The sequence below is a fragment of the Miniopterus schreibersii genome, assembly GCF_964146895.1.
Source record: "Miniopterus schreibersii genome assembly, chromosome: 20".
NCBI classification, from domain to species: domain Eukaryota; kingdom Metazoa; phylum Chordata; class Mammalia; order Chiroptera; family Miniopteridae; genus Miniopterus; species Miniopterus schreibersii.
This window is the reverse complement of record NC_138122.1, coordinates 15,434,341-15,462,254: the sequence shown is the minus strand read 5'-3', so window position 1 is coordinate 15,462,254 and position 27,914 is coordinate 15,434,341. Positions and strand designations below refer to the sequence as shown.

General features: G+C 45.0%; 1 protein-coding gene across 9 annotated transcripts in view; it reads left to right on the top strand.

The window, feature by feature from the left end:
* The window catches only part of LIMK2 (LIM domain kinase 2), a 53,943-nt gene continuing 26,029 nt past the window's right edge, over positions 1–27,914 (top strand). Inside the window, exons 1-2 of one of the 9 annotated variants that reach the window (XM_081122882.1) lie at positions 1–169; positions 11,224–11,323. In XM_081122882.1, coding sequence (XP_080979008.1) covers positions 154–169; positions 11,224–11,323 — 116 coding nt within the window. In that variant the 5' untranslated portion in view covers positions 1–153. Of the gene's footprint in view, positions 170–8,813; positions 8,856–9,719; positions 9,826–11,223; positions 11,324–16,037; positions 16,115–27,379; positions 27,822–27,914 lie in introns of those variants that run through there. The other 8 variants (XM_081122876.1, XM_081122877.1, XM_081122875.1 and 5 more) reach the window with 8 other exon arrangements.

Below are 27,914 nucleotides of genomic sequence, written 5' to 3'. Positions count from 1 at the left end.
GCCGGGTGCTGTTTGGTCCGCCCGGGGCGCCGTAGGCGGCGCATCCCGCTAACGCCCGGGGCTGCGATCCTCGCGCGCCTGAGGCGACAGCCCGAGCTGAGAGGAGCTGCCGCGGCCCCCGCCTCTCCCTCCCCATTTCCGCGCCCCGGGACCATGGCCACGCCGGCGGGTAAGGAAAGGCCGCCACGTCCTGTCCCCCCGCCATCTATCTCGGAAGCCGGGCCCCCGGGCGCCTGAGGGTAGCCCGCGGCCTCTCTGGGGTTCGGGCTGAGTGGACCCCCATGCGTCCGAGCTCCTTAGAAGGAGCGCTCCCCGAAATCTCAGAGGTGGTGGCACCCCGGGAATTTGGGGACGGGAGACGGAGGGCCCCGAGGGGCAGGTTGAGGGCCCCGGGAGGCAGGCATGCTGGCTCCGTCAGGGGGCCAGCTCGGTGCCCGCAGACCTCCAAATGAAAACCTTTTTAAGGAAGCCGAGGAGCCTGGGTTCCCGTTGACTGGGGGTTTTGTGGGGAATGGGGGAGTGCGGGAACCCCAGAGTTGGGGGCGGTTATGAGAGGATGGAAAGCTACCCTGGGTTCTGGGTTTTCTGTGGAAAATGGAGGAGAGTATGACTTCCCTGTGGGATCCAAAGCTTCTCTCCAGTGTCCGGGGTCTGTTTGCAGGAAATAGGGGAGCGCGGGCTCCCTGGGGTTTAAGACACGGGTTGGTGGTTAGGAGAGACCAGAGCATCCTTCCTGGGGAAGGTAGGCCCCCTGGGGTTCTGGGTTCTCCCTCGGCCTGTCTAAGACAAGAAATGTGGCCAAATGCCTCCTGGAAGGAAGTGTGGCCCAAGGGTGAGGGGCAGCTTCAGGGTTAACAGGGCCTGCCGTCCCCCCCCAGTCATCTCTCACACCACCCTGCGGCTTCCTGCCATTCTGGCCCCCAGCACCAGGGGCTTTCTGTGGCTGGTGTTTCCCAGCCACCTGTGTGGGTGGCCCAGCCTCTGGGTCGACCTGGGTCAGCGTCCAGAAGCTTTCTAGAGGTGGGAGGAGGGGATAGTGGAGGAGGGAGCTTGTCCTGGATTTCTGCCCCCCACTTCCTGGCTTTTAGCCTGTAGACCGTCACTTCCTCCATCCTGAATGCAAGGACCGGGCCACCAGTGGGTCACTTCCTCACCATGGGAGCATGGGATTTTCTCTTCATTCTTCTAGAGAAAGGAGTAGGGGAAGAAATGCACCATCTCTTCTTCTCTTCTCTTCTCTTCTCTTCTCTTCTTCTCTTCTCTTCTCTTCTCTTCTCTTCTCTTCTCTTCTCTTCTCTTCTCTTCTCTTCTCTTCTCTTCTCTTCTCTTCTCTTCTCATTTTCAGCTTCAGAGCTCTTCAACTCAAATGATTTCCTATGACTTTTTCTAACCTCTGTGTAACCTAGGTTCCCTGTCTTGAACCTTGATTCTTAGAAACTTGTGAAAGATCTTATAGTGCAGGTGTTCATTAGATTTTCTCTGAGTGAACCAAAAAGCTGCCTGGAGGCATTAAAGCCTCTAGGTGCATTGGTTTATACATTCTTCCATAAGAATATTTGTTGGATACTTCCCTGCCGTGCACTTAGCCAAGCACTGAAGAGTATAGTGATGAACAAAACAGACACAATCCTTGCCTTTGTGGTGGGTGCTTCCAGTCCTAGAGATGGACATTAAATAATTGAGGTAACAACTGAGATAAATGTTATAATAATTTAATCAATGAAGTAATCAGAGTACACCAGGAGTGAGAAGAGTGGATAGGGAATACTTCTCTTTAAAAAGCAAGTTTATGCTTACCCCTGAGACTAAGTGGAAATTAGTCCAGCAGAGAAAGGGCAAAGAACATTCCAGGCAGCACATAAAGGTCCTGCGGTAGGAAGGAATGAAGTACCTTTGAAGAACAGAGAGAAAGCAAATACGGCTTTTTTATGGGTGAGGAGACTAAGGTTCAGAAATGACTTCAAGGTTCCATAGCCAAATAAATGGCAGTGGTCAGAGTTAATATTTCCCAACTTCAAATTTAGTACTTCATCCTTTCTATATCACAAACACCAGAATGAGGTTGCTCGGGGCGTCAGAGAAGGAAATGGGCCTTAAATTTTCACTTGTTCTGACCAAACTGTTTCAAGACAACTCTATTCCTTTGTAACAGGAGAATCAACAAGAAAGAAATCAAATATTTACTGAGTGACTGTGATGTCTAAGGCACTGGCCGGGACAAGTTTTACCTCTTATAAATTTTAACAGATGCTAGAGCCGGGAGAGACTTGAGACAGTGTAACTCTCCTCGTTTTACATATGAAGAAACAGTCCCAGGGGTGCAAATGGATTTGCCCAGGGTCAACTAGTGGTAGAGCCAGGACTAACCTAGGACTTCTCTAGTTCTCTTTGTAATATTCCAGACTGCTTGAGGCATGCAGAGTCTGGCATACAGTAAACCCTTAATAAATATTTGTGGAAATAAATATGTGGTTTGTGCCTTTGAGAAATTCCCTCTCTGCTTAGAGTAATTAAGAAAAAAAAAAAAAGACAAATCAAGACTAACTATATAGCGCACTCTCCCTCCCAGAGCTCATACCCAAGCCTTTCCCCTCCCTCTCCCCCTTTTCTTCCCCCACAGGCATGCATCTCCTAAACTCTAAGGGACCCCATGAGGCTTGCAACCAGGGCAGCGGTGGGCAGCAGCAGTTCTGAACTTGTCCCCAAAGCCCCCTTTTCTCTGGGGGGAAAAAAAAGAAAAAAACTATAAAGCCTGTATGGAATTTCAGAGGTGAGGGAGAATTCATTCTACAAATATATATTAAATTCCTACTATCTGCCAAGTATTTCTAGGCCCCGAGGGTACTCAGGGGCAAAAATAGACCAAATCCCTTCCTTCATGTTCTGGTGGATAGAGATGGACAATAAATATATGAGTATAATACATCAGGGATAAATGCCCTGAAGAGAAATAAAGTAAGATAAGGGCATAGGAGCAGTGGGAGGTCAGGGCAGCCTCTCTGGTTAATGACATCTGAGCAGAGAAATGAAACAAAGGTTTGAGCCATTTGAATATCTGGGGGAAGAACATTTTAGACAGAATAAAAGAGAATGAGCTTGGCATATTTGAAGATCAGCAAGGTGTCTAGGATGGGTACCAGATTTGGTCAGGGAATGCTTCTTAAAGGAGGTAAGACTGAGAAGTCTTTAAAAAGGGTGTGTATGGGAGAGTGATAGCCTACTAGAGAAGAAACTGGGAGTAGGAGTCAAAGCTGGATGAGTTTCAAGGTCTTCACAAAGGATGGCGAATTGATATGCAGTGGTGCCTCACTTCTCGAAGGTCTCCGTTGACAAACATTTTGGTTTACCAACGCCGTAAACCTGGAAGTAAATGCTTCGGTTTTCGAACACACCTCGGAAGTCAAACATGCATTTCGGCTTCCGCTGAGGGCAAGATCCTGAGGCTTAGCTGTCAGCTGTTGATCCTTCGGCTTACGAACATTTCAGAACTCGGTCTTCCGGAACGAATTACATTTGAAAACTGAGGTACCACTGTATGTGGTAGAAGCAAGGATTGGGAGGTAGGGGAGTCATAGGAAGTAGAAAGTAAGGCTGAGAGGGTAGCTGAAGTCAGACTGGAGTGGTTTAATGCTAGGCTTGTGGAATTTTCTGGTCTGCAGTACAGACCATAGTTTTAAACGTAGGAAGAGTCATGATGAGGGCATTTGTTTTTACTTTTTTCTTCTTTTTTTTACAGGGTTAGGAGCATTTAATCAATTTAGCGGTCTGATTATCTCACCAACCTGCCCCCTCCAATCTTCCAAGTGCTCTATACCCAGAATTTGCAACTAAAGAATTGGTTATATCAAGTCCTTTTCTCTCTTGTACTAAATTTCAATTCCTAATTATGGCTGAATCACATTTTACACTGCAGATTCAACCATTTCAAATCAAGTCAGCCAGTCTTGGATCTGTTATGTATGTGTTTATGTATACACATGTGTATTTAATATATTTATTTAAACACACATAAAACACATACAATCTGGGTCACAGCAAATTACACAGAATTTACTGATAATATTATATGCTACTCAGTCTTACCACTGTGGTTTGTATCCTGAGCTTTGGATTAAAAGAAGACATTTGTTTTTAGACCATCAATCTGGCATTAGTAGGCAGAATGAATTGGACAAGGGTAATGAAGGGCACCAATCTGAGGGTGGATACGGTAGGCCCTGAGCTGAGGTGTTAGTGATAGGAATGGAAAAGAAGGCACTGACCAGTAGAAAATGACTCATGACATGGGCAGGGCAGGGTGACTTGAATAGCTCTGGGTATGGGATGGAGGAATCAAGGTGGGGTCCAAGAAGACTACAAGGTTTTAAAGCTGAATAGACATCCATCATGTTCAAGGGGCTGCACGGAGGGAGTTGCATTAAGCTTTCCACATTTTTGCATCTTTTGGAGGCTGAGTTGATTCCCAGCACAGGGCTAGCTTCTGATCAGTGCAGCCTGGAAGAGGCTGTTTCAGGGACAAATTAGGGAGGGGTGGGGTGTCACTTTAGCATTTCAGTGAGGAGACTTGTAGCTGTAGCAGTTTCTTACAAGTCTATCTTTTTTCTTACTCTTGACCATTTTTTATATAGTAGCAAGAATTAATTTCTTTTACTTATTGATATCCAACAGGGGCTAAAATATGAAGTCATTGCTTGGTTCTATTGAAGTATACCTTGAGCGTCCACCCTGGGATTCTATTTTGTCAGCTCCTGATTATAATTTATTTTTCAGGAAAGGAAGTCTAAAATGTAGTCGAGTACATAGACTTTAGAGTCAGCAGACCTGTGGTCTAATCCCAGCTCTGACACTTACTTGTTAGTTGAGCATTTCAGTTTTCTCTTTAGTAAAATGGGAACAATAATAGTTCTAGAATACTAGTCCTTACCTCATGGGATCTTTATATTCGATTAATTCATGCTTGCATAGTGCTTAGGACACTGCCTTACACACAATAAGGACTCAAAGTAGTTGGGATTTTTCCCCCTGTCATTGATAAGGGTAGAGAACTGCTGCCTGGGAATATATGAATTGGTTAACCAGTTCTCTGATAGAGATTCTTTGTAGGCCTTCCTCCAGATAAGAAATTGCCAACTCATTCACAGCTAACTAAACTTATGGCTAGAAGTGAGAACCTGAGTGCCCTGAAAGCCACAGGAACCATCTGTCTTGTTTGTTTCTCTAGCCAGTATCTTATTACTCTGCCAAGCTTGCCCTGCTCCTAGTACCTGGGTTGTCCCTCTCTGACATGTGTTATTTCTGTATACCTTTGTCCCTCACACCCCAGGAGTACTCACCAAGGACCCCAGGCAGTTTGTGGTCTAGTCTGTGTCTTGCACAAGGGCACATAGAAAACATTTTCTGAATTTGTTTTGAAAACATTCCCTTGGGAGGTTAGATTTGGGAGGTTAGTAGTGTAGTCAGCTCAACCTTTACCCTGGCCAACCCCCTAAATATACATGAAAGACAGAAGAAAAGCTATTCATAATGTAGTTGCCAACTAAGTGCTGGGCACTGTGGGAGGTATTTTCACATATATTACATTATTTCTCTTAATCCTCTTGTTAATCCTGTAAGGAAGTGGTATTATCCTCTTTTTAAAGATTAAAAGACAAGTTCAAAGAGGTTAAATAATTTGCCTAAAAACACAGCCAAGTTTCAAACCTGGGTCTAAGTCCAGTTCTTCTGCTTGACCCTTAAAAATTGCCCCTAGTAAACTAAAGGGCAGAAGAGAACAACAGCAAGAATGAAACCTTCTGAGATGCCTCTGTCTGTGCCTTAGCCTGAAAAATGAGAGGCCCCTGGTTTGGTGTCACAGACTCTCAGAGCCAGAGGAATAATTTGATCCCTCCTTTTATGAAGGAAGAATCTAAGGTCCAGAGAAGTACAGAAGCTCCTTTAAAAATCATCCACTCTTTTTTCCTTAGACTCTTCCTTTGGTAATATTTGGTAAGGTAGTGAGTAGGAAAACCTTTTGGGATACAAGAAAGAGTAGCTAGAGAAACCTTAATCATTACTGTTAGTCTTGTTGGTAGTCAGTTTATTAAAATGTGGTCCTTTCTCTCTTGGCTGTTCCCTACCAGTTGCTGCCCTTGCCCCTCTGCTTCCTGCTTTATCCCGGAACAAGTGGGATTTATACAAATGACCTGCCAGTTCCCAGGGGGCACAGCAGTTGCTGTACTTGTTGTTTTGTGCTGCACTGAATTGGCCGGGTGTTGTTCCTGGTTCTCATTGTCTAGTGGAATATGAGAAGTACCAAAGATATTTCTCAAATGAAAGGATAGGATCTGTGCATGTTGGTTCAGGCTGGGCTTTATGGTCTCGTGAGCTCTCAGCCCTTAGGGATTTCTCACCACTTTGAAGTCTGAAAAACTAGTTTGCAGAAACCCAGCTCTTAGACCAAGATTAAGGTGAATGTTTGTGTCTATGGGAAATGCACTGGCTCTGAGCTGGGGTACCAGGCAGAGCCCTTCCACTGAATAACTGTGTAGTCTTAAGCATGCCTTACCTTGTCTGAGGCTACACAGGGTAATAAAAATTCAGCTGATCTAGTAGTCTCAGAACCTTTTTGAGCCCTTCCCAGACCAGCTTTCTGATGGTTAGGAAACTTGATTCTCCTTCTTCAAGCCCATTTTTCTTTCAGAAAAATGAAAGAGTTCGATTAGAGTAGATGGTTTTTAAAGGCTTTTCAACCTTGCCATCCTGCCATCTTAGTGCCTACCCAGTGGATTTACAGATTGTTCGAGAGTCACCTCACCAATTATTAAGTTCAGAGAGAGAAGTATATATAAACGTAATATATATATATATATTTTTAAATGTGTTTTTTATTTATGTCAGAGAGAGGAAGAGAAAGGGGGAGAGAGACAGAAACATCAGTGATGAGAGAGTCATTGATCGGCTGCCTCCTGTACACCCCCTAACTGGGGATCAAGCCAGAAACCCGGGCTTGTGCCTTGACCAGGAATTGAACCGTGACCTCCTGGTTCATAGGACTGAGCCACGCCGGCCGGGTTAAACTGAATATATTTGATACCAGTATCCAAAAGGTGAGAACCTCTGTAATGAGCCATTTGTTACAATTTTTACCTCATTCGCATTGCACATTTACCACTTCCTAAAAGCAACAAATTCCCATAATGAAGGCACAGTTTTCTGAATATTAAACACCTAATAAGGGCCCCTTATTGTTTGAGGCTGCTGGGGATAATTACTTAATCAAGCTTCCTTTCTTGACTCTGACAATCAGTAGCCACTGTTGATAAGGCTGCAAATATGAGAGGTAAACACAGAAGAGGGAGAGGGTGAACAGCCTGGCACAATGAGGTATTTTTCTAGAGGAAGAATGTTCCAGGCCAACTGGACTGGACTCTGGATTGGTCTTCTGTTAGGCCTCACAGAAATCTCCATAAACTTTGTATTATTATATTTATCTTACATTTCCTAGAATGAAGGTTGTAAAAGAGTTAGGATCATTGACTTTCAGGACTGTAAGGGAGCTAAAGATTCTTAAGAGTATTATCTTGAAGAGTGTCTGGGCTTGGGAGGCTGAAGGCTCTGGATAAATATCTTTGCTCAAGTAAAACCTGATAGACTGAGGCCTGTGTATCTACATGTGACTTTACCTGTAGGTAGTTACCCTGGGAGTCAGAGCACTTATTCCAGTGAAATCATCCCTGTTGTCCATGGGAGTTTATCTTTGGAAATTATAGTTGACAGTTGGGTACAACTTTTCAGTTGGATTCACCAAACAAAGGGTTGCCTATACTGTAGCAGGTCTTCTGCTAGTCCCTGGAGATTTGAAGATCTTCAGTATGCAGTCTTTGCCCCTTAGAGCTGGAGGGGAGGGAACAGAAAGGGAGGGACTGAGGGAGACAGAAACATAGTGCACTGTAATTACAGAACAAATGATAGAAAATAGGTATAGACAAAGTGAAACTAACACTGCCTGCCTATAGGGGACCATCAAGGAAGGATAAAAGTTTGATTAAGAGAAAGAGTTGGTAAAGTATTCTAAACACAAAATAGCTTGGGGTGTGAATGTTAGGATGCAAGAACATGAATGTGAGTGGCAGGAGTAGAAAATAGATCAAGATGTGATTACAGCATCCCTTTGTAAGGGATGACTGGAGATAAAGGTTCTTTGGGGCCACTTTGTGAGGGGCCATTCTTTCTCTTGGTAAATGCTAATGAAGGACGGTAGTAGTCCAGGGACAGGTCTTGGTTCTCTTAGTCATTTGGAGTTAACAATAGCCAACTTAAATGATGTGTGAAGAGTTTGTGTTCCTGCCTCAGGACCTTTACACATGTCTTCCCTCATCCCAGTCTCCAGTGTGATCCTTTCCTCCTCCTTTTTGCCTAGATAATTTTATTCCTCCTTTAGAGCTCAGCTTGGAAATTACTCCCTTAAGGAATATTTGCCTGCCCTGCCCTCACTCCATTTTCCTAGTGAAGAACTTGATACCGTCTTCACACCACTTGCCCCAATTATAATTTAAAAAATTATGTTATTGTTCAACATCTGCTTTTGTTTAATCTTGCTTTTGTTTGCAGCACACTGTCAGACACATAGTTGGCATGCAACAAATACTTGCTAAAAGCATGACTGAAGCGTGTCCATTGAATTTAGCAATAAGCAGTCACTGTTGACTTTGATGGGACAGTTTCTGAGAAATGCTGGAGGTGGAAGTCAGATTGCAGTGGATTATGCGGTAAGCGGGAAGTGAGGAAATGAGGGTAGTGATGTGCAGACAACTTTTTAATATGTGTGGCTGTGAAGAGGGAAGCAAGTGTGCTAGATGGAGGACAAATGGGGCCAGGTTTGTTGGTTTGTTTTTCATGGGAAAGATTTGAATTTATTTCAGTGGTAATTGGAATGAGCCAATGGAAAAGGGAGTAGTGGAGGAGATAACTGAAAGTGCACATCTCCTGAGAGGTGGAATAGGCAGAATTTAGAACAGCAGGGCCATGCTAAGCAGTTGACCCTTTGTTCTGTAGACATTGGGGAGTCTGGATAAACTGGCTAATGTGTAGTACACAGGGAAGAGAAGGCAAAGACCTGAACTCGGGCTGCGGCGAAGGGCAGGGAAGGATCGGAGAGACATTTGGGAGGTGGAACCCGGTTGATGTGAGAGCAGGGAGTAGGGATCTTGACTTTTGTGCCTGTAGTGCCTAGCACAGGGCAGATGCTACATAAGTGTTAAATGGCTTTGTATTTCTCAAGACTGGACAAAACAGGGCAGGCTCTGGAGGGTGTAGCAATAACAAGTTCTCTTGAATATCCTCATAATGGAAAGTCCTGATCTTTTTGCATTTTGGGAACAGCCAGAAGTCCTTCAGAGCCAAGAAATTGCATTGTTGAGTAAGTGGGTGGTCAGGTTAGAGACTTACTTTTGGGTTAAAAATTAAAAACAAGAAACAAGGTGTGGCTTAACATAATGAGCTTAGCCTGGGGTGGGGCAGCAGTTCACACACTGCCTCTGAAAGCCCTTCCATGTAAAAGTTCCAAAAATGTTTCAAACCAGTACCTCCAGAACTTGGGAGATACATTTGGATATCTGTGTTCATCAAAAACCCTCTCACTAATTCTCTTTCTTGCCTCCTGTCCATAACCCATCTGGATGAGTCTCTCAGATTTTTTGCTTTGGAGTTTGTGGATGGAGGATCATGGTGCACTCTCTGGCCTCTACCAAAGACCAAAAAGGCCCCTAATGAGAGTCTGAGAAGTTGAGATCCAGGAGGTGATGGGCATGTATATCCTGTCACTGTGGAACAAGAGGAAAGGAGCAGGTGGGTAGAGGTTTAAAAGCCTTCTGCCAGCTTGTTTAATTCTCTGGGGTATGAGGATGGCTGTCTATGCCCTGGCTGCCCCTAATGCTGCTGAGCAATCTTGAAATGCCCAGAGCCATGCATTGTCTATTTATGGCCCCCGTGCCTGTGAAACAGGGCTCGGTGACTGTCACTGTGCCTGTGGCAGTCTGGAGTTACCCAGAGAGAACAAAGCTGTATACACAGAGAGCACAAGGGAGTCTTGTAATAACCTTGTCCTGCTTTCTAGGGCTGAGTAAGGTACCATAGCTTGATCTCAGCTGCTCTCTTTATTTCAAGAAGTTGGCATCTGAGCCACACCAGGTGTATTGTATTTTGTCCCTTTTGGAGGAACATGGACTGATTCTGCTATTGTCCATGGGTATATCTCAGCCTGCTCAGCCCTTCCCCCTCCTATCTCAGCCTTTGGTAAATCTTTCCCATCTTTCAAGGCTCAGCTCAAGTGTCAACTTCCCCTACAAAGACTTTCCTGGCTCCCCTAAGTGGAACGAGTAGGAACTAACATGGTGGAGTGGATGAGCCAGACCTGAGTTAGGGTACTAGATCTTCCACTTGGCCTGTCACCCCTGGCCCCAAGTTTCAGTTCTCCCATCCATTAAATGAGTATAATACCTGTCTCACAGGATTGTTTTGAGAATTGAATGAGAAAGCACCTACCATAGTTCTTGGTGTATAGGAGGCATTCGTTAAATGTTTGTTCTTTCCCTTCTATACCTATAACTTCTTTCTCTGAACTAAAATAGCACTTTGCTTCTACTTCTGAAAGAACATCTAAATGAAGAATTACAATATGGAAGAATGTTTCTTTTCCAGTAGATTTGCTCTCTGAGGAGCAGGGATGATGTTATCCAACATTCTCCAGCATAGAGCTTGGAGAGGACCCATGATGTTGGTTGAATCAATGAGCTTCTGGACTAGGTGATGGAAGATCTGCACAACCAGGGCTCTTGAAGAGTAGGAAAAGGCAATAACATGATTAACCTAGAGAGGAGAAGTTTCTGGGTGCTGGTTGGGAATAGTTGTAGGAAAGGCTGATCCAAAAAGAAAGAGACCTTGATCATTTCATCTACTCAGAACTGTAAGCAAGGACTGATACTTCTAGAAGAGGCAGGTTTTGTTTTAGTAGAAAAAGGAACAATCAGAACCATTTTTTAAAATGGATTCCCTTTCCCTGGGGAGATGAGCATACAGTGCTTCCAGAGATCTTTTGGAGAAGGGAATTGTGTGCCTGTCCAGACATTAGACTAACCCTTTTAATATGAGAGTCTGTTAACTCAGTCTTATTCCACACGGTAGGAATCCCATCCCTTTGCCCTCGGTACTTCAGGCCTCTAAACCCATCCTTGGTTTTGTGTGCAGGTGAAGATGCCTGGAGGTGTCGGGGCTGTGGGGACTATGTTGCTCCAAGCCAGAGGTTGTACAGGACTGTCAACGAAGCCTGGCACAGCTCTTGCTTCCGGTAAGTGGGTCTATCCTCCTGTTTTGCCAGTGCATTACAGGCTAGGCACTATTTCATTTTCTGGAATATACAAAAACAAGCTTTTGAGTTAGGAGTTTCCATTTCAGTGGGTCTGGGGCGGGGAGGGATGTGCCATGGTGAAAGTGGAAGAGCCACAAATGGGCCAGGTGTAGTTAGAGGTGGGTGAGGGGGTGTGAGGAGATCTTTCCAGGGAGTCTCAGCACCCTCACTTTAAAAATTTTTTTGATTGATTATTTGAGAGAGAGAGAGGAAGGGAGAGGGAGAGATCAATTTGATCTACTTATTTATGCATTCATTGGTTGATTCTTGTATGTGCCCTGACCGGAGGTTGAACCCACAACCTTGGCTTATCAGGATGATTCTCTGACCAACTGAGCTACCCAGCCAGGGCCACCCTCACTTTTTAGGTGAGGAAATTGGGGCCCTGTAAGAGTGACTTTCCCATGCCTACACTACTGATTATGTAGGTGCCTCAAGGGTTTTTAGTGCAGTTGACAAAAGCAGCTCTTCTTCATAGTAGGCTGCCTCTGTTTCCTCCTTTTTGTTATTATTATTATTACTTTTCTAGTCTGCCTGTCTGTGAGTACTGTCCCAAAGAAATGAGCAGGAGCTTGCAGTATAGAAAGAAAAAAAAATAGTTTTAATATTGAATGGGCCAATATGGAGATGGGGAGCTTATGCTCTAAAGACCCAACTCCCCGATAGCATGTAGGTTACAGATTATGTAGGGCAAAATCACAAGACACTGGATTCGTCAGAGGTGAGGTAAGGGTAATCATTTCTTCAGGTCTTAAGGACAGTTTTGAGGTCTTTTCTATGTCCCTCTGTCTGGTCTCATGAAAAAGTAGCCAAGGGGTTGTTCCACCTTGGGGCTCAGGAACTGAGATATAACTTAGGTAAAGATGTTATCTTTAGCCTGCCAGAGGTCTGACCTTGTGACCATTGTTCAAGTTGGGACTACTGGGCTACTGTCTTCTGCTTCTTGCGGGGTGTTTACTGATTATCCTTTCTTGCTTTTTGTTACTAACTTTATTATAGTTCTTATTGTTCAAAGGCAATAGTTTGCCTTTAGTTTCTTGAAAATAACACAAACTTTAAAGTCAGATTTGTTCCTGCTGTCTAAGGCTCAGTTTTCTCATCAGGAAAATACAGATGTTAAGAATCTATCTCAGACTTATTAAGATTGAATAAAATAATACATGGCAAGGGCCCAGTACTTGGTGGGAACCCACTGAATGGTTGTTCCTTTTCCCTATGAGATTAGAATCTGTAAGATTGGGAGCTTGTCTTTGCATTCTCCAAAACATAAAACAGTGTCTGGCTTACAGTCATTCCTCATCAGAGGCTGGGTGGGCATGTGTGGCCTGAAGTAGTGGGGCAGTGCTCACATCCTGAGAAAGAAACAGACTAGACAGGCACCACGTGCTCTAAATTCCAGCACCCACATACAGCTCTTGCTACAAAGCATCCCCCATGCTGATATCAAGTAATTTAATTGACCTTTAAGCACTTGCCTCCACCCAGGAACTACGTGGGGGGATGGCCTGGAGAGCCCTGGCCTCTGGAAGAATTGGAGAGGAACCAGCATTTTTCTGCCCTTTCAGCTCTAACTCAGAGCTTTCCATTCTTCTCTGGATCTGATTGCTTTGGTTCCTCCTCCTCTTACTCTCAGGGAAGTTGATTATACCTTTACTCTGCCTTTTAACAAGATAGGAGCTGAGTGTCAGAGCTATAAACGACGTTATAGATAAAGCCTTGGGCTAGCCCTTTTATTTTAGAGCTGAGGCTAGAGCAGCATCAGAACCTGAGTTCCCAGGCCAGGACTTTCCATGGTATCTAACCCATATGGTCATATTTGTCCTTGCTGTTTGCCTATTTGTATGAATATTTCCTATCCAAAATAAGCAGGACCAGGTAGGACAAAGCTAATCTTTGGAGTTTGGGGTTCTCCTATAGCTAAAGAACTTAAGAACTAGAAGGGACCACCTACTGTATGATACAGCCCTTTCATATCGGAGATGAGAGACCTCAAGCCAGAAAGACAAAAAGAGTTATAGACAGGCCATGTATGACAGGAGCTGGCCTTAGAACTGAAGTCTTGGGTTATTATAGGTCTGATCAGATGCTAGCTTGTTAGATAGCACTGTGTGTGTGTGTGTGTGTGTGTGTGTGTGTGAGAGAGAGAGAGAGAGAGAGAGAGAGAGAGAGAGCGCAGAGAGACACACAAATAGATGCTCATAAAGAGGTAAGGCACATTATCTTGGTAGATAAGAGTGCAGGCTATGGAATGAGACTGTTTAGTTTCAGATCCTGGCTTTGTAATTTATTAACGTGCCTTAGGGGATTTCCCTGAGCTTCAAGCACCTCATCTAAAAAATGAGACTAAGAATAGTACTCATCCCTGGTTGTTGGGGAATATTAGATGTGGTAACCTATATAAAGTGCCTAGCATAGCACCCGATACATAGAAAACTCTTAATCAGTAGCTGTTACTTTATATTGTGTGTGTCTACATACTTAACATACATACATTTTTCTTATTACATACACACTCATTGATCATCTGATGTGGAGCCTCAGGGATTAAGGTTAATTTTGAACTACCCTTGCATAATTAAGCTGAGATCATGCCTGTGGGGGCAGTAGAGCATCCAGGTGGTCTGCTATTTACAGCTTTGCCTCAAGGACAGTCTCTCTAATCCAGCACTATTGAAGCAGTACATCTCCTAACTTCTGAACTTTCCCACACAAACTGGATGACTTGGAGCCTGGTCATTTGCACCCAGGAAAATGGCTGCTTTGGAGCCCATTTGACTTTTGCCCAAATGGGAGGAAGGACTGTATTATCTGACTCCAGAAGTAACCTGGGTTATGAGGAGCATGAGGCATCAGCCTGAATGGTCTTTTAAGATCTCTTCCACCCCAGTTCACCTGTGATCTCTGATGAATTCAGAGTGTCTGGATGCACCCTCCTTTCATTCTCTCAAGAAGTTCATTCTTCATGACTCCCTTTCAGCCTTGCTCTTACCCAGCTGGGCCATAGTTACAATAAAGGAAATGACTTTTCTTCCCTACCCCCACACCTTTGTTTTCCTAATCACAGGGTGGGGCTGGATATTGAATGGAGAAACTGCTGGGGTTTGGCCCAAACTCCTCCCTTCACCTTCTCTTTATACTACTCTCCCCCCACATCTGCAGCCACATCCTTAATCCTGCCCCTCACATCCTTCCACCAGTTTGTCAGGTCCCTAGGACAATAGGAAGCCTCTTAAGGCTGCAACCCTGGACTGTACAGTGGAGGCCAGCTGACAAATCTCCTGGAAATAGCCCAGTCTATAATTGTGCTGGTGCAGTTGGGCGCCTGGCCAGGATCCTTCTGATCTCTGGACACCTGGCTGACCAGCCCTCTTGCTTCCTCTCCTCCACAACAGGCCTGTTTAGATTTTAAAACCTCTGGTCTTCCCTTTCCTTGAGCTGTGCCATTGGTTCTAGAGCTGGGGCCATTCTCTCTGAAGCTCTCTGGAACTAGCTCCCCCTCATGGGAGGAGGCTAGGAAAGTAGCTGGACTGAATGTTGTTTTGTAGCTGAAGTTAAAGTGTGAAGCTATGAATGGTGACCTGGCACCTTGGCATATTTGCAAACCAAGGAACCTTGACAGGTTTTCTGACTATTGTTCTTTTACCCTCATCAGAGGTGTTTGGCTCAGGAGGAGGGGTCGTGGGAGGAAGGAAAGGCTGCCTCTATTAGTCTTTATGACCCCTACCTGGGACTTTGTTACTTGACCTGGTTCCTAACAGCATTATCAGAGGGAAAAAGCCACCATTCTTAAGGCTCCTGGGAATTGTTCATGGCCTCCTTTCTCAGGATCACGAACACAGACTGTTTGAGCTTTCTCTTTTGAAAAGTGTTTCTTATGCCTGTGCTCTAGAAAAGGGGTAATGCAGATAGAAAGCTGTTATCACTTCATTAAACTCCAACCATTTCCGCTAAATTTGTGACTCCAGGAAAGTCCTATGAAGAAATTGAACATGCAGCAACCAGAGGCTGTGGTGTAATAGGCTGGCTGGCTGATGACAGAGTGTTTTTTGTGATGCTGAAAATCATGCTCATTTTCTCACCCACACCCCCATCTAAACAAGCACAGTAGAATTATAATTACAGTAATAAGTTTCATTTATTGAGTGTTTTCTCTGTGCTAGACACTGTCCTAAGCATTTCACATGCAGTATCTCATTTAATTCTTACAGCAATCTAATAAGTGTAGAACTGGTGTTAACCTATTTTATAAATGGGGAAATGGAGGTTACTTGCTCACAGTCACAGAGCTAGTAAGTAGCATAGCTGGGATTTGAACCCAGGCATTCTGACTCCTTGCTTAGAAGAATCTCTTTGCATTCTTGAATATGGGTATGTCATTTAACTTCTCTGAGGTTCAGTTTCCTCTTCTGTAACTTCAGGGTAAAAACACTCTACCTGCCACATACTGGGTGTCAGATAACATTGAAGGGTATTGGTTCATGAAGTCTCAAGTGTCAATAAAAGTGCTGTTAAATTTCTCCTGGATGTCCAGCTCCTGGATTGGGAGTCAATGGAGCAACCCTGCCATCTGCTGTTGTACTGTTGATGTTGCTGCTGCATTTATTGATTCATGCCTTCGATTCTGATTTGCTCATTTGTCTATTTTATCTCTAAGGAAACAGCTAGCGAGCAGGTCATTAAGGCTAGCTGTCGGACAGGGGATGAATTGCCAGGATGGCCAAGAGGTATGATGTAAGTGAGGCCTTTCCCTGCCCTTCCCCTTCCCCACATCCTTTCTTTAGCAGCCACCATGGTGCAATTACTGTAAATGGCAGGGAGGAATCGGTTCCGGACATTGGGTTGTTTCGGAAAATTGCCTTCAAGTGTGGAGGTGAGAAGTTAAAGATTTGTCTTCTGTCCCCAAAGAAGTCAGAAAGGCTGACCCAGGAGTCCTCCTATCCAGCAGCAGGTCTTAAACTGCGCTTCTCTGTACTGTACTGTAGGTACAATCCAGACAAGAACAAACCCTGGAGAGACAGGCAGTAGAAGGAAGAATGAGTTCAACTACTCTAGCCCAAACTAATTACGAATTGCTCTGAAATGTGACAAATCTCAATGCTAATCGTGAGTGTTTTTACTTTTTTGTTTTTCAAATTTTAGAAATCTCTGAAGGATGGTATTAGCTAAAGATGTCCATTAAGTATAGAGTGGAAGAAATGGAATACTTACATAGTATCTTTTACCTATGGGTGATTTATGGTGGGGAGGGGGTAGATAGGTTGGTGAGTCCCCAAGAACTTGGAAATGGAAGTTTGTCCTCTGAGACTAAACTAGTTAGATATACATGTTAGGAGAACAGTAATTGTGGTAGTTAAGAGCACAGACTCTCTTTTGGTTCAAATCCTGGCTCTGCCATTTATTAGCTATGCACCTTGGGCAAGTTACCCTTTCTGTGCTTCATTTTCTCATCTATGTAATGAAGATACCTACTACCTAGCTCCTAGTGTTATTATGAGGGGTAAATGAGTGAAGTCATGTGTAGTACTGGGTGGGAACAGGGCCTCAGTACAGAGTGAGAACTCATGAGTGTCAGCCATGTGTTACTAGCGGAACCAAATGGCTACCAGGGCTGAATATGTGAATTGGTGATTGTTACACATCTGAAGAAGTAATGATTATTTTTCAATTAAACTTTAATTTTAAAAACCAGTAAAATAACGAGTGGCCAGCAGTGAAACAGAAAATGAAAAGCCAATGAGGCAGAACTAGTAGTGTGACCAGATACTGAATCTGGATTAGATCACCAAAAGGGGGTTCTTTGTTGTAAGCAGGGCTGGTTTGCCCAGCTTACTCCTGCCAGAATGAAATTTCTCTCCCTGGCTTCTCATTTCCCTTTAAGTCCATGCTTACAGAGTGACCTTTTCATGCTTAGTTCAGCTTCCTGGAACTCTTGATAACAGGAAGGGTCTGGAGGTAGTACCTGTATAAGATATTGTTCTGATATCAAGTATCAATTCATAAGTGGACAGTGGGATTGATAAATGGTTACATAGAACCACCCTACAATTCCTGCACCACTCTGGGTACTATGAAGTCCTGTTTCTGGACCTATAAGGCCACAGATGAGTCCTGGATTAGGATCATTTTTTCCAAGATAACACTAACCTCTCTGGGTGGTCAGCCAGTCAACCTTTCTCTGACTACAACCCCTTCCTAATGGCTGCCTTCAGCATTTACCTACTGGTATGGAATTTTTTTCACACCTAACCTCCTTCCTTTTACAGAGGAAGAAACTGAAGCCTAGACAAGGTTTAATGGTTTGCCTCAGATCACACAGCAAGTTTGCTGTCGCATTCTCAGGTCTTCTTTGCCAGGCCCAGACTCTTCTCCTGGCATTCCCTGGAGATTTGTTAAGGTGTCCAAAGCATTTTCCCCCAGTACAGTCAGGAGAAGAACATCTATGTAAACACTGTATTTGACCCTGAATGTTGGTTGGATGTTCAATTTTCTAATATTTGTATCACAGAGCAACAGTGGATGATTATCTACAAGGAATTATGATTCCATTCCTATGAGCTTATAGCCCATACAGAAAAATCGCAGCTGTTAAAATGATCAACTTAGTAGAGATGTGGCCTGAGGATGAAGCCATGGTCTGCTGTTAGTGACACTTGTTGGCCAGCAGATGTCATATGGACATACACTCAGCCAACTGTAGATTTGAGAGAGTCAAACTAGCAACTAAAGACCAGTGCTCTCTCTGGTATTTCAGGCTTTGCATCCTGTTCACTGGGAACCTCTACTTGCATGAATACCTCTGATAACTTCTCACTGCCTATGGGCAACTCTTTCACCTGTCAGATCTTGCCCTTGGTGCTCTGCCCCTGCTCTCTTCCACCATTCCAGCCTCCTCTCTGATTATTCCTCACATGTGTCCTGCACTGAAGCTTACAGGCCATACTTGTTATGCCTCATTGCATTTGCATATGTTGTGCCTTCAGGTTGAAATGCTCTTGTCTGCCTGGTGATCAACCTATTTACATTCAACTGGTACATCCCCTCCTCTGTGGAGGAGCCTCCCCAAATCCACCCTCACCCCTCTCCAACCAATCAAGGAAGCCTTTGTCTTTGTTATTTTCCTCATACCTTAGTTATAGCCCTGTCACTCTCAGAGTATGGCATTCTTTAAGTCTGGAGCCATATCTAGTTCTTCTTTGTATCCCAGAGCTTAGCAGAGTACCTAGAATGCAGTGGGTACTCTGTTTGTTGAACGAATGATGTTTTTGTCAAATGACCACCTTTCTCTTTGGATCTATGGATCAAGTCCTTCCAGTGGGCATCATCACTGTCCCTTTGCTCTGGAGTATTCTCTTGGGCGAGAGCTTTTCTTTTTAAAAAAGAAACCACTGGGGATTGAGCCCACAACGCAGATATGTGCCCTGAGCCACACCGGTCAGGCAAGAGCTGTTCTTTTGAAGTGGGAGCATGGAATAAGACCTCTGTCTGTAAATGTCATTCCAAAGTCTAAAATCATCAAAGCTAGGGCTTTCTGCACTGCCTCAGGTGGCTGCTAATTTTCCTTGCATATTTCCTCCAAGGACTAGAATCCCTCCTCCCCTGGGCAGTGTTAGAGGGATACTAATAAATTCTCTTTCTCCATTCTCCTCACTATTATTGAAAATAACCTCCCAGTACCTCAAGCAGATTTGAATTAGGGCAGTTTTTGTCTGTGTCGTTTGTTTTTTGGCCATGCCTTTCTCAGGCTGCCCTGTAGTGATCCTGGTTAGATCAAAGGGTGTTTTGCTCCACTCCCATCAGTAGAACTCACTGACTCTTATAGCAGCACCAGCTGTTTCTGAAGTTGGCTAATGTCAGCCCTTGTGTTTTGTTTTTTAAACTTGTTTCAGTTCCAAAGGTGGCCTTTTCATGAAATGATCCTGTATTCTGGAGTTACCTTTTCCCACCTTTCCCTGAGCACCACTACAGTGTCATTGAGGAAAAGACAGAGGCAGCTACTATGGGGATTACAAATGAGTAAGACCAGCACTAGAAAGGTGAGAGGCCACCCACCAGACATTTATTAAGCTGTATCCAGAATAAGATGAACAACCTATCTTGCAATCATTTCCTCATTTGTAGCAAGGGGATAATAGTGATCTGTCCTGCCTGCCTCTCAGGGTTAGGTGAGAGTAGAATGCAATCAAGTGGAAAAGCACTAAGGGAAGGAGTAAAGCAGTGGTTTCCATCTTCAGTGTGCATTAGAAACTCTGGGGCTTGTTTAAAATGCAGATAGTTGGACTAGAAATCATTTTTAACAAGCTGCCCAGGGGAGTCCAATGCTACTATTCTTTGGGTCTCACTTTCAGAATTACCAATGTAAATCAGATAGCAAGTGTAAAATAGTTATTTGAGGCAAGTTTAGTATCTTGGACCTGGAATCCAAAGACTTGGGTAAAATCCCAGCTCTACCAATATTTTGACCTGTGACTTTGGACAACAACCTTCTGTGTGAACCTCAATTCCTCATACATAAAAAGGAGATGACAACCCCAACCTCAAGAATTATGAGAATGAAAATGAAAGCATATGTGAGCAAGCCCGCCTCAGTGCTTTGCTCATGGAACTGTCAGTGTTTACCAGAGTGGGAGCTAAGGGTCCTTGACTGCTGCAGCGCTGTATCATGTTAACAAACACCAGGCAAAAGATAATCCTTGGCATTCATCTTAATCAAGTATCATGGAAATCTGGATAGAACCTTAGAGATTTAGTCCAATCCCTTGTTTTACAGCTCATGAAATTGACATTAGGAAGGGAAGATGGGAAGCGAGGATATATGAGGGTACCCAGCCATATGAAATGTGTTTAGATTTTCAGATTGGAAAAATTGTTTCCCAATATACTGAAAAAAACCAGAATACAACTTATTAGCCCAGTAACGGAACCACTGTTAGTAACTGTTGAGGAACCATAGAGAATGGAGATAATACCTCAAGTATGAGTATTTGTTCTATACCTACTATATACCAGGTGCTGAGGATTGATTAGTCTCTGTTTTTATTTCACTAATTCAAGAGTGGGGAACTTTTGAGGGCCATACAAAATTATCAACTTAAAAATTAGGTATGGCCCTAGCCAGTTTGGCTAAGTGGTTAGAGTGTTGGCCTGTGGACTGAAGGGTCCCAGGTTCGATTCTGGCCAAGGGCATATATCTTGGTTGCAAGCTCGATCCCGGGCCCTGGTCGGGCGCGTGCGGGGGCCAACCAATTGATATGTCTCTCTCTCTCTTTCCTTTCCACTCTCTCTGAAAAGCAATGGAGAAAATATCTTTGGGTGATGATTAAAAAAAAATTAGCTATGAAAAAAGCTCCTGGATTTATTGAATTTCGAGTCCTGCCTGAGGTTGGCAGGGCCAGACTAAATGATTCCACGGGCCATGTACGGGTCCTCAGGCCAGACATTCCCCACTTTTGGAAATGGAGATGGCTAACTGTACCAGTTTTCAAAAAGGAGGAAAAAGAGATCCTGGAAAAAGTAAAATCATAATCCTTTTGATGTGACTCCTTTACAGAATTCTGATGGAATTCTGTGGAATTTTGCAGATGATGGAATAGGTGGACAGTGAGTACTTAGAAAAGGAGCTCATCACTAGGATGCAGCAGCAGTGAATTAGTCATGACCAATTAGATTTGACGTCATGATTTTACTTGGTTGTTGGTCATGAGACCCTCTCAAGTTCCACAAGGCATTTGATAAAAATCTGTCATGATATCCTGACGGTAAGAATGTGGGCAGAAAATCTAGAAAAATCAGATGTAGGAGTTCAACCTACCCAGCAGTTTGCAGCCCTGTATTGGAGAGACAGGATTCCTGAATGCCTTGCTAGAGCTCCTATTGAGGAAAGGGCATGGGATTTGAGGTCAGCAAACCCAGCTTTTAATTGCAGTTCTGTACTTCCCAGGAGTAACCATGGATGAATTACCTAACATCTCTGGGCTTTTCTTGCCCTTCCTGTGCTATAGGTATTCCTCAATAGGTCATTGCAGGTACTAAACTAGATGATGAGTGTAAAAGCCCTTTGTAAACTGAAAATGCTTTATAAATATTAGTTACCCTTACTGTTCTAGTACTGTAGTTGCTCATAATGGGGGTCCTGAATTATATGTTTATTTACTAGGCATCTGTGGACTCCAGGCATGGGACTCACATAGTTTTATCTGCTGGTAGACACATATAGTCTCAGCCATTCCTGTGTCTGATGTGCTTGGGGACATGTCAAGGGAACCCTTCCCAGAGGAAATTTTGTGCTCTGCTGGAGTTGGGCCTAGAAAAAGGAGGAGACAGCCACCAGCTGGAGACACAGGAGGCTACCAAAGGAGCTAAGAGAGCAAAGGTTTAGGGTGCTGCTGGGAGAGAAGCCTTATGTGGACAGGTCAGGAAGTGGAGCAGGACAAGAGGTAGCTAGAGTGGTGACCCTGGTGGGGAAGGACCGAAGAGAGCCTCAGGGGTCCTGAGTGTAGTGCACCTAAGCAGGTTTTGTCTTTGGACAAGAGCTCTAGGAAAAAAGTGTGAGGAGGTATTTGTTTTAAATCGTGGGACTTCTTTTTGTTTTTGTCCATTTATCATTTTGAAAAGCAGCACTTGCTCAGCCAACGTAGCTTGGTGGTTGAGCATCAACCTATGAACCAGGAGGTCACTGTTCGATTCCCCATCAGGGCACGTGCCCAGGTTGCCGGCTAGATCCCTACCCAGTGGTGGGGTATGCAGGAGGCAGCTGATCAATGACTCTCTCATCATTGATGTTTCTCTCTCTCCCTCTCCCTTCCTCTCGCTGAAATGAATAAAAACATATTTTTTTTAAAAAAAATTTTTGAAGCAGCACTTAAATGTAAGAAAAATGTAAACAATATCAAAATAGTAGAAAATGAAAACTATTTCATCCCTGCTTCTTGTCTCACTACTCTAAAGAGAAACTGATAACCATGTGGTGGAATCTTCGAGGAAGCCTCTAAGGATTATGTACATAGACTTTTTAAACAATGGGACTATACTGTAGACTCTTTATGACACTTGGATTTTTCATATGACACTTTATCTGGGACAATTTCTGTTTCAGTACCTAGGATCTACCTCATTATTTTTCACAGCTTCAAAGTATGCTGTTATATAGATACGCTATTGTATTTAGCCCACACCTATGTGGATTGTTCCTAATCTTTTGGTGTTAAACTGTGCTGGACACATGTCTTGGCACATCTGTAGGAATATTTCTCTAGGCAAGATTTTTAGCAGTGGAATTGTTGGGACTCACATTTTACAAAGACGACTGCTACTATAGTGTGGAAAGTGAGTTCGAAGAGAGGAGGAGCAGAGGCAGGAAAAATGGTGCGAGTACTCTCGCCAATAGAGGGCCCCACATGAACACAGTTCCCTGGGTTTCACCTTACCTGACCAGAGCCTTCTTCAGAGGAGAGGCTGGGGTTGTTTATTCATTCACCACTCCTTCCCAGAGCGCTCATTCTGGGCTGTTGGCCTTGAAGGCTGTTGTCTCCAGCCTTTCATAGATGCCTTCAAGCCCTGCATCTAGTTTGCTTTGCTCCCCAACAGGTTTCCAACTTGTGAAATGTGCAGGAGATTAACACCTTTCCTGCCATCTTATCCTGTCCTTAACTGTCAGTCCAAGAATCCCTGCAGATGCCTCCAGCAGCTATAACTGCTGAATCCTCTGCCAGCTGTTCTGGGGACCTAGAAGAGCAGCTTTCCATGCAGGACCAGTATCCAAGGGCAAGAGGGGGAAATATATCCTCCAGTGTGACCTTTCACCTCCCAGTTCAGGGTGGCTTGGGCCCTCTGAAGTTGGCCCTGAGGAACCACAACACACTTGGGTCTGAGTGGCCAGCAGCTTATCACATCTGGTGACCCATCCTTCAGTGGTTCCTCCTGAAGTCTGGATTTATGGGAGTCAAATGGATTTCACTTAGGAGGGGCTTCCGCTTCAGTTCAGAACATGGAGAGCCGGCTACCCCTCTTTAGGGGAAGGCAGTTTTTATGGCATTGAAAAGTTCTCTTACTAGTTCCCCACACACCCACCCACCCACCCACCGAGTCCTTTGTAAGGGGAGTGGGGGAACAGAGAATGCCTGTAGCCTCCTGCTCACATTCCTAGACACCGACTCACTTTGCCCCGCCACCGCTGGAACAGCAGAGCTGTGTGAAATGTCAAGAGGAGTTATGCTCATAGGCTCCCTGGCCCCAGTCTCTTTGTGGCTTGCATTTTCTTCCATCTGCATTCTGTTCATCAGATGGAAATCAGAGGGTGCAATTAGAAGGTAATTTGCTAGTTCCAGACTTAATTTGGCCCCCCCTTCTTGCCTGATAGAATTACAGGGGAACATAATAGATTTTTGGTGAGAAATAGTTAGCTCTGTGGCTGGGAGAAAGAGAGCTTTGAGCTTTCCAGTTGGGCAGCCCTTTCAGTGTCCTGTGCATTGTTTCCCCCTTCTATGCTGCTCCACCTCTTCTCCTGTGTGGCCCCCAGGCCAGCATCTTGAACCCCTCAGGGCCAGCTCAAGAAGTTTAAACTCAACTTGAGACACAAGGAAAACAGGGAGCCCCCTGTAACCTCAGAGGGCTGGAAAATGTTGAAGCTGGAAGCTATTTAGAAACCTAGCCAAGGCCCAGACAGAGGCAATGACTTGCTGAAGGCCACATAGCTAGCCCAAAGTGGTAGTAACAATAGTCTTAATGATATTAGCAGCTAACATTTATCAACCCTTAATGTGTTCCAGACTGTGTGCCAAGGGCTTACGTGCAGTGTGTTGTCGTATTCAAACCCAGACAGTCTGGCTGTGGGCCCAAGCTGGGCTCCAGCATAGCAATGGTAGAGTTCAATATAGACAGCCTGGGTTCAAATCCTGGCTTCACCTCTTGGTGACTTACACAACTGAGTGACTTCAGGCAAGCAATTTAAACTCTCTGTGCTTCTGTTCCTTCCTAAGACCCAACACTACTGACTAGTGTGGGTTAAAATTCATATATGTAAGTATTGCGAGCATGCTTGGTGCAGAGTAAGCACTTATCCAGTGCTCACTTCCTGCTGTCTCCAGGGCTGGAGTGTGATTCTATGTGACAGTAGATAGATGTGGCTGAGTTTGGCACAAATGCCCAAAGCAGGTCTTCACTATTAGAGACAGTAAACAGAGTGGTTGAGTGCATTGGCTCTAGAGCAGAGATTGGCAAATTGTAGCCCCACTGCCTGTTTTGTATGTCCTGTGATTTTCACATTTTTAAATGGTTGGGGGATGCAAAAGAATATTTTGTAGCACATGAAATTCAAATTTCAGTGTCCATGAATAAAGTTCTGTTGGAACACAGCCATTTCCATTTGTTTACGTTTCTATATAGCCACTTTTGTGCTGCAGTGACAGAGTTGAGTAGCTGTGATAGAGTCTGTATTTGTGTAGACCTGCAAAGCCTAAAGTATTTGCTCTCTGGCCTGTTCCAGAAGAAGTGTCCTGCCCTAGTCGGTTTGGCTCAGTGGTTAGAGTATTGACCTGAGGACTGAAGGGTCCCGGGTTGGATTCCAGCCAAGGGCATGTACCTCGGTTGCAGGCTGCATTCCCAACCCAGGTCAGGGTGAGTGCAGGAGGCAATCAATCGATGTGTCTCTCTCGTATCGATGTTTCTCTCTCTCTCCTTCTCTCTCTCTCTTTCTCCCCCTCCCACTCTCTCTGAAAAACAATGGAAAAAATACCCTAGGGTGAGGATTTAAAAAAAAAAAAAGTGTTCTGACTCCTGCTCTAGAATCACACTTACTGATTTGAAGCCCAGCTTCACTACTTATGTCAGGCTAGTGACAACCCTTCAGAACCCCAGATTCCTCATCCGATGAATAGGGATGATAACATCTACCCCATATATTGGCAATTTGAGTATGATGGATAACAGATGTCGTCCTGGACAGTCTTGTGCAATTGTCTGTCGAGGGGCCTTGGGGCCTAATAGTTAAGGTGTCTGATTCCGAATCAGAAGATTGAGGGTTCAAGTCCCTTCATAGTTGCTGCTAGGCATGTTTTTCTCCCTCCGCTTAAGATTTTCTCCCTCTTGGGACTATGCCCTACTTGTAAGCCCTCTGGCTGTGCCAGCCACCCACCTTCCCACCCCTCAGACAAAGCCCTGTGCCTGCAACCATGGAGCTCAACCATGGGATTCAGGGCCAAAATTGCACCCAGGGTAACCCCAAGGGCACTGCAGGACCAACATGGGCCAGACTACAGGAAGACTGTGAACCCTGAAGCCACTGGCCTCAATTGGCTATGAATTGACTACATGGATTAGAGTTCAGACAAAAAGAACTGTGCCAAACAAGAGAACCAATAGACAAGGGGTGGGGCTGGGGTAGGGTAGAGGAGTTGTCCAGGTGGGTCAAAGGACAGATGCATTTCAAAATATAATAGATTATTGTAATGAAGATGGTTTGGAACTAGTGGTGATGGTCGCACAATATTGTGACTGTAACTAATGCCACTAAATTGTACATTAAGTGGTTATAATGTCAAAGTTAATGTTTTACATATATATGTATATATATTTATATATACTTATATATATATTTACAATAAGATATTTTAAAATAGATGCAGAGAATATAACACAGGGCCTAGAACACATTAAGTGCTCGATAAATGGTAGCTTATAACAGGGTGCAAACACATTCATTGTTATCCCTGTGCACAGTTAGTAGAGGAATGGAAAAAGGCTCCTTTGTAACCCAGTTGCCACCTTTGCCACAGACTTTCCTGTCATGGTGACAGGGTGACTTCAGTGAGGAGGAGTCTGTGCCTGGTGGCAGAAAGCTGGTGTCACTCCCTCAGATTCCACCGTGAGGTCTGGACATGCCCTAGTCTTCTCCATCAGCCTTGCTTTTCCCCTCAATAAGTCCTATAGGCAGGGGGTTTATAAAGGGCTTTTCCAGTGGCTCTGGTTTGGGCGTCCCTGTAGCTGGGGTTCTTCAGGAAGGCCTCCACTCCAGATACCTAGGCCCACGATCCCCACAGGCACCTGGGTCTTGTCCTCCATCATGCCCAATTTTTTCAGTTTGAGAGGTCTGGTTACCATGGACACAGTAAAAGAAGTACCACTGCCCATCAAAGCCGATGGATGGCATTCTGGGAATGAACAAATGAATGAAAGAGAAGGGACAGATGACTTGGGCTCCAGTCCCTGTGCTCTCTCCTACTTGCAGAAGGGCTTTGAGGGAGATGTTTTTCTTTGAGGAGGTAGAATGAAGCTCAGGGGATGAGGGCTCTGGCTCTGGAGTCACATGGGCCTACATTTAAATCCTAGCCCTACCACTGACTAGTTTTTTGGCCTTAAGTAAATTCCCTAATCTCTCTGTACCTCACTTTCCCTATTTATAAAGTGAAGATAATTACCATCTCAGAGAAATAAGAGAGTGCTTATAAAGTACTTGCCACATGGAAAAACATCAAGTGTCAGTTAACACTCTGGGCCTTGTTTCCTAGTCCTCAGCACAGATCTTCCCAGAAAAGGAGTGGCAGCCTCCATTGGCCAGCTCTTGGAGTTGTCCCCAGGCCATGCAGTGGGAAGGGATGAATGGGGGACGTAGCGCCAGGACCAAGTCGATGCCAGAACCCAGAGGGCAGCTCTCTGGACAAGTCTCTCCTGCCAGAGAGCCCCCCCTTTCGGGGGGCGTGGCTTGGCCTGGAACTAGTATCCTGGGCCTTTTCTTCACCTCCGAGCAGCGTTACCATCATTTGAGCAGCTTCTCAGGCTGGGGAAACTTGGGAGCTAATGTGCTCACCCTCTCTCCTGTCCTGCCCTTTCCTGAGCTCAGGGATGGACGCTCAGCCAGCCCTGGTTATTGTCTGCGGCGTCGCCTGCCTACAGCCTCTCTTTAGCCCAGCTCCACCCCTTGCCTGCAAGGTCTGTTTCCTAATAGCTGCTCCAACCACACACCTCGGTTCCGCGAGGAGCCCCTCCTCTTCCTCCCTCCCTCCCTCATCAGGGGTGGGGCTGAAGGGGGAAGGCTAACTTGACAGCAGCGCTTCTTTCTTAGCTAGTCACCGGCCCCTGCCCAAGAATGCCTGTGTGTGTGTAGCCTCCGCAGAGAGGTGGTTCTCCTGGAGTCCCGAGGGCCGCCTGAGCTTCTGAGAACTGGGGAGGAACCATTCCAGCCATGAGTCCCTTTGGGAATCTGTCAGGAGGCAAGTGGCCCGGAGTCCTCATGCCTCTTCAGCTGTTCCGGAGGGAGAGGTGAGCTCTGGGCAGCCGGCCTGCAGCCAGAGGTGCCGGGAGCCCTGGGCCTGTCATGGTGGCCGTCTGCAGCCAGCCCAAGGCACTCCCAGACGGGTTTGCAGCTGAGCTTGTTTATCTGGTGTGGGAAGAAGATGGGGAGTTACTTGTCCATCCCGGCTTACTTCACCTCCAGAGACCCCTTTCGGTGAGTTGGGCTCTGAGTCCCCCTCCCCATCTCCTTTTCTGGCCCCTGGTCCTAAAGGGAGGGCAGAGTCCTCCCTGAATCTGCTTCTCAGAT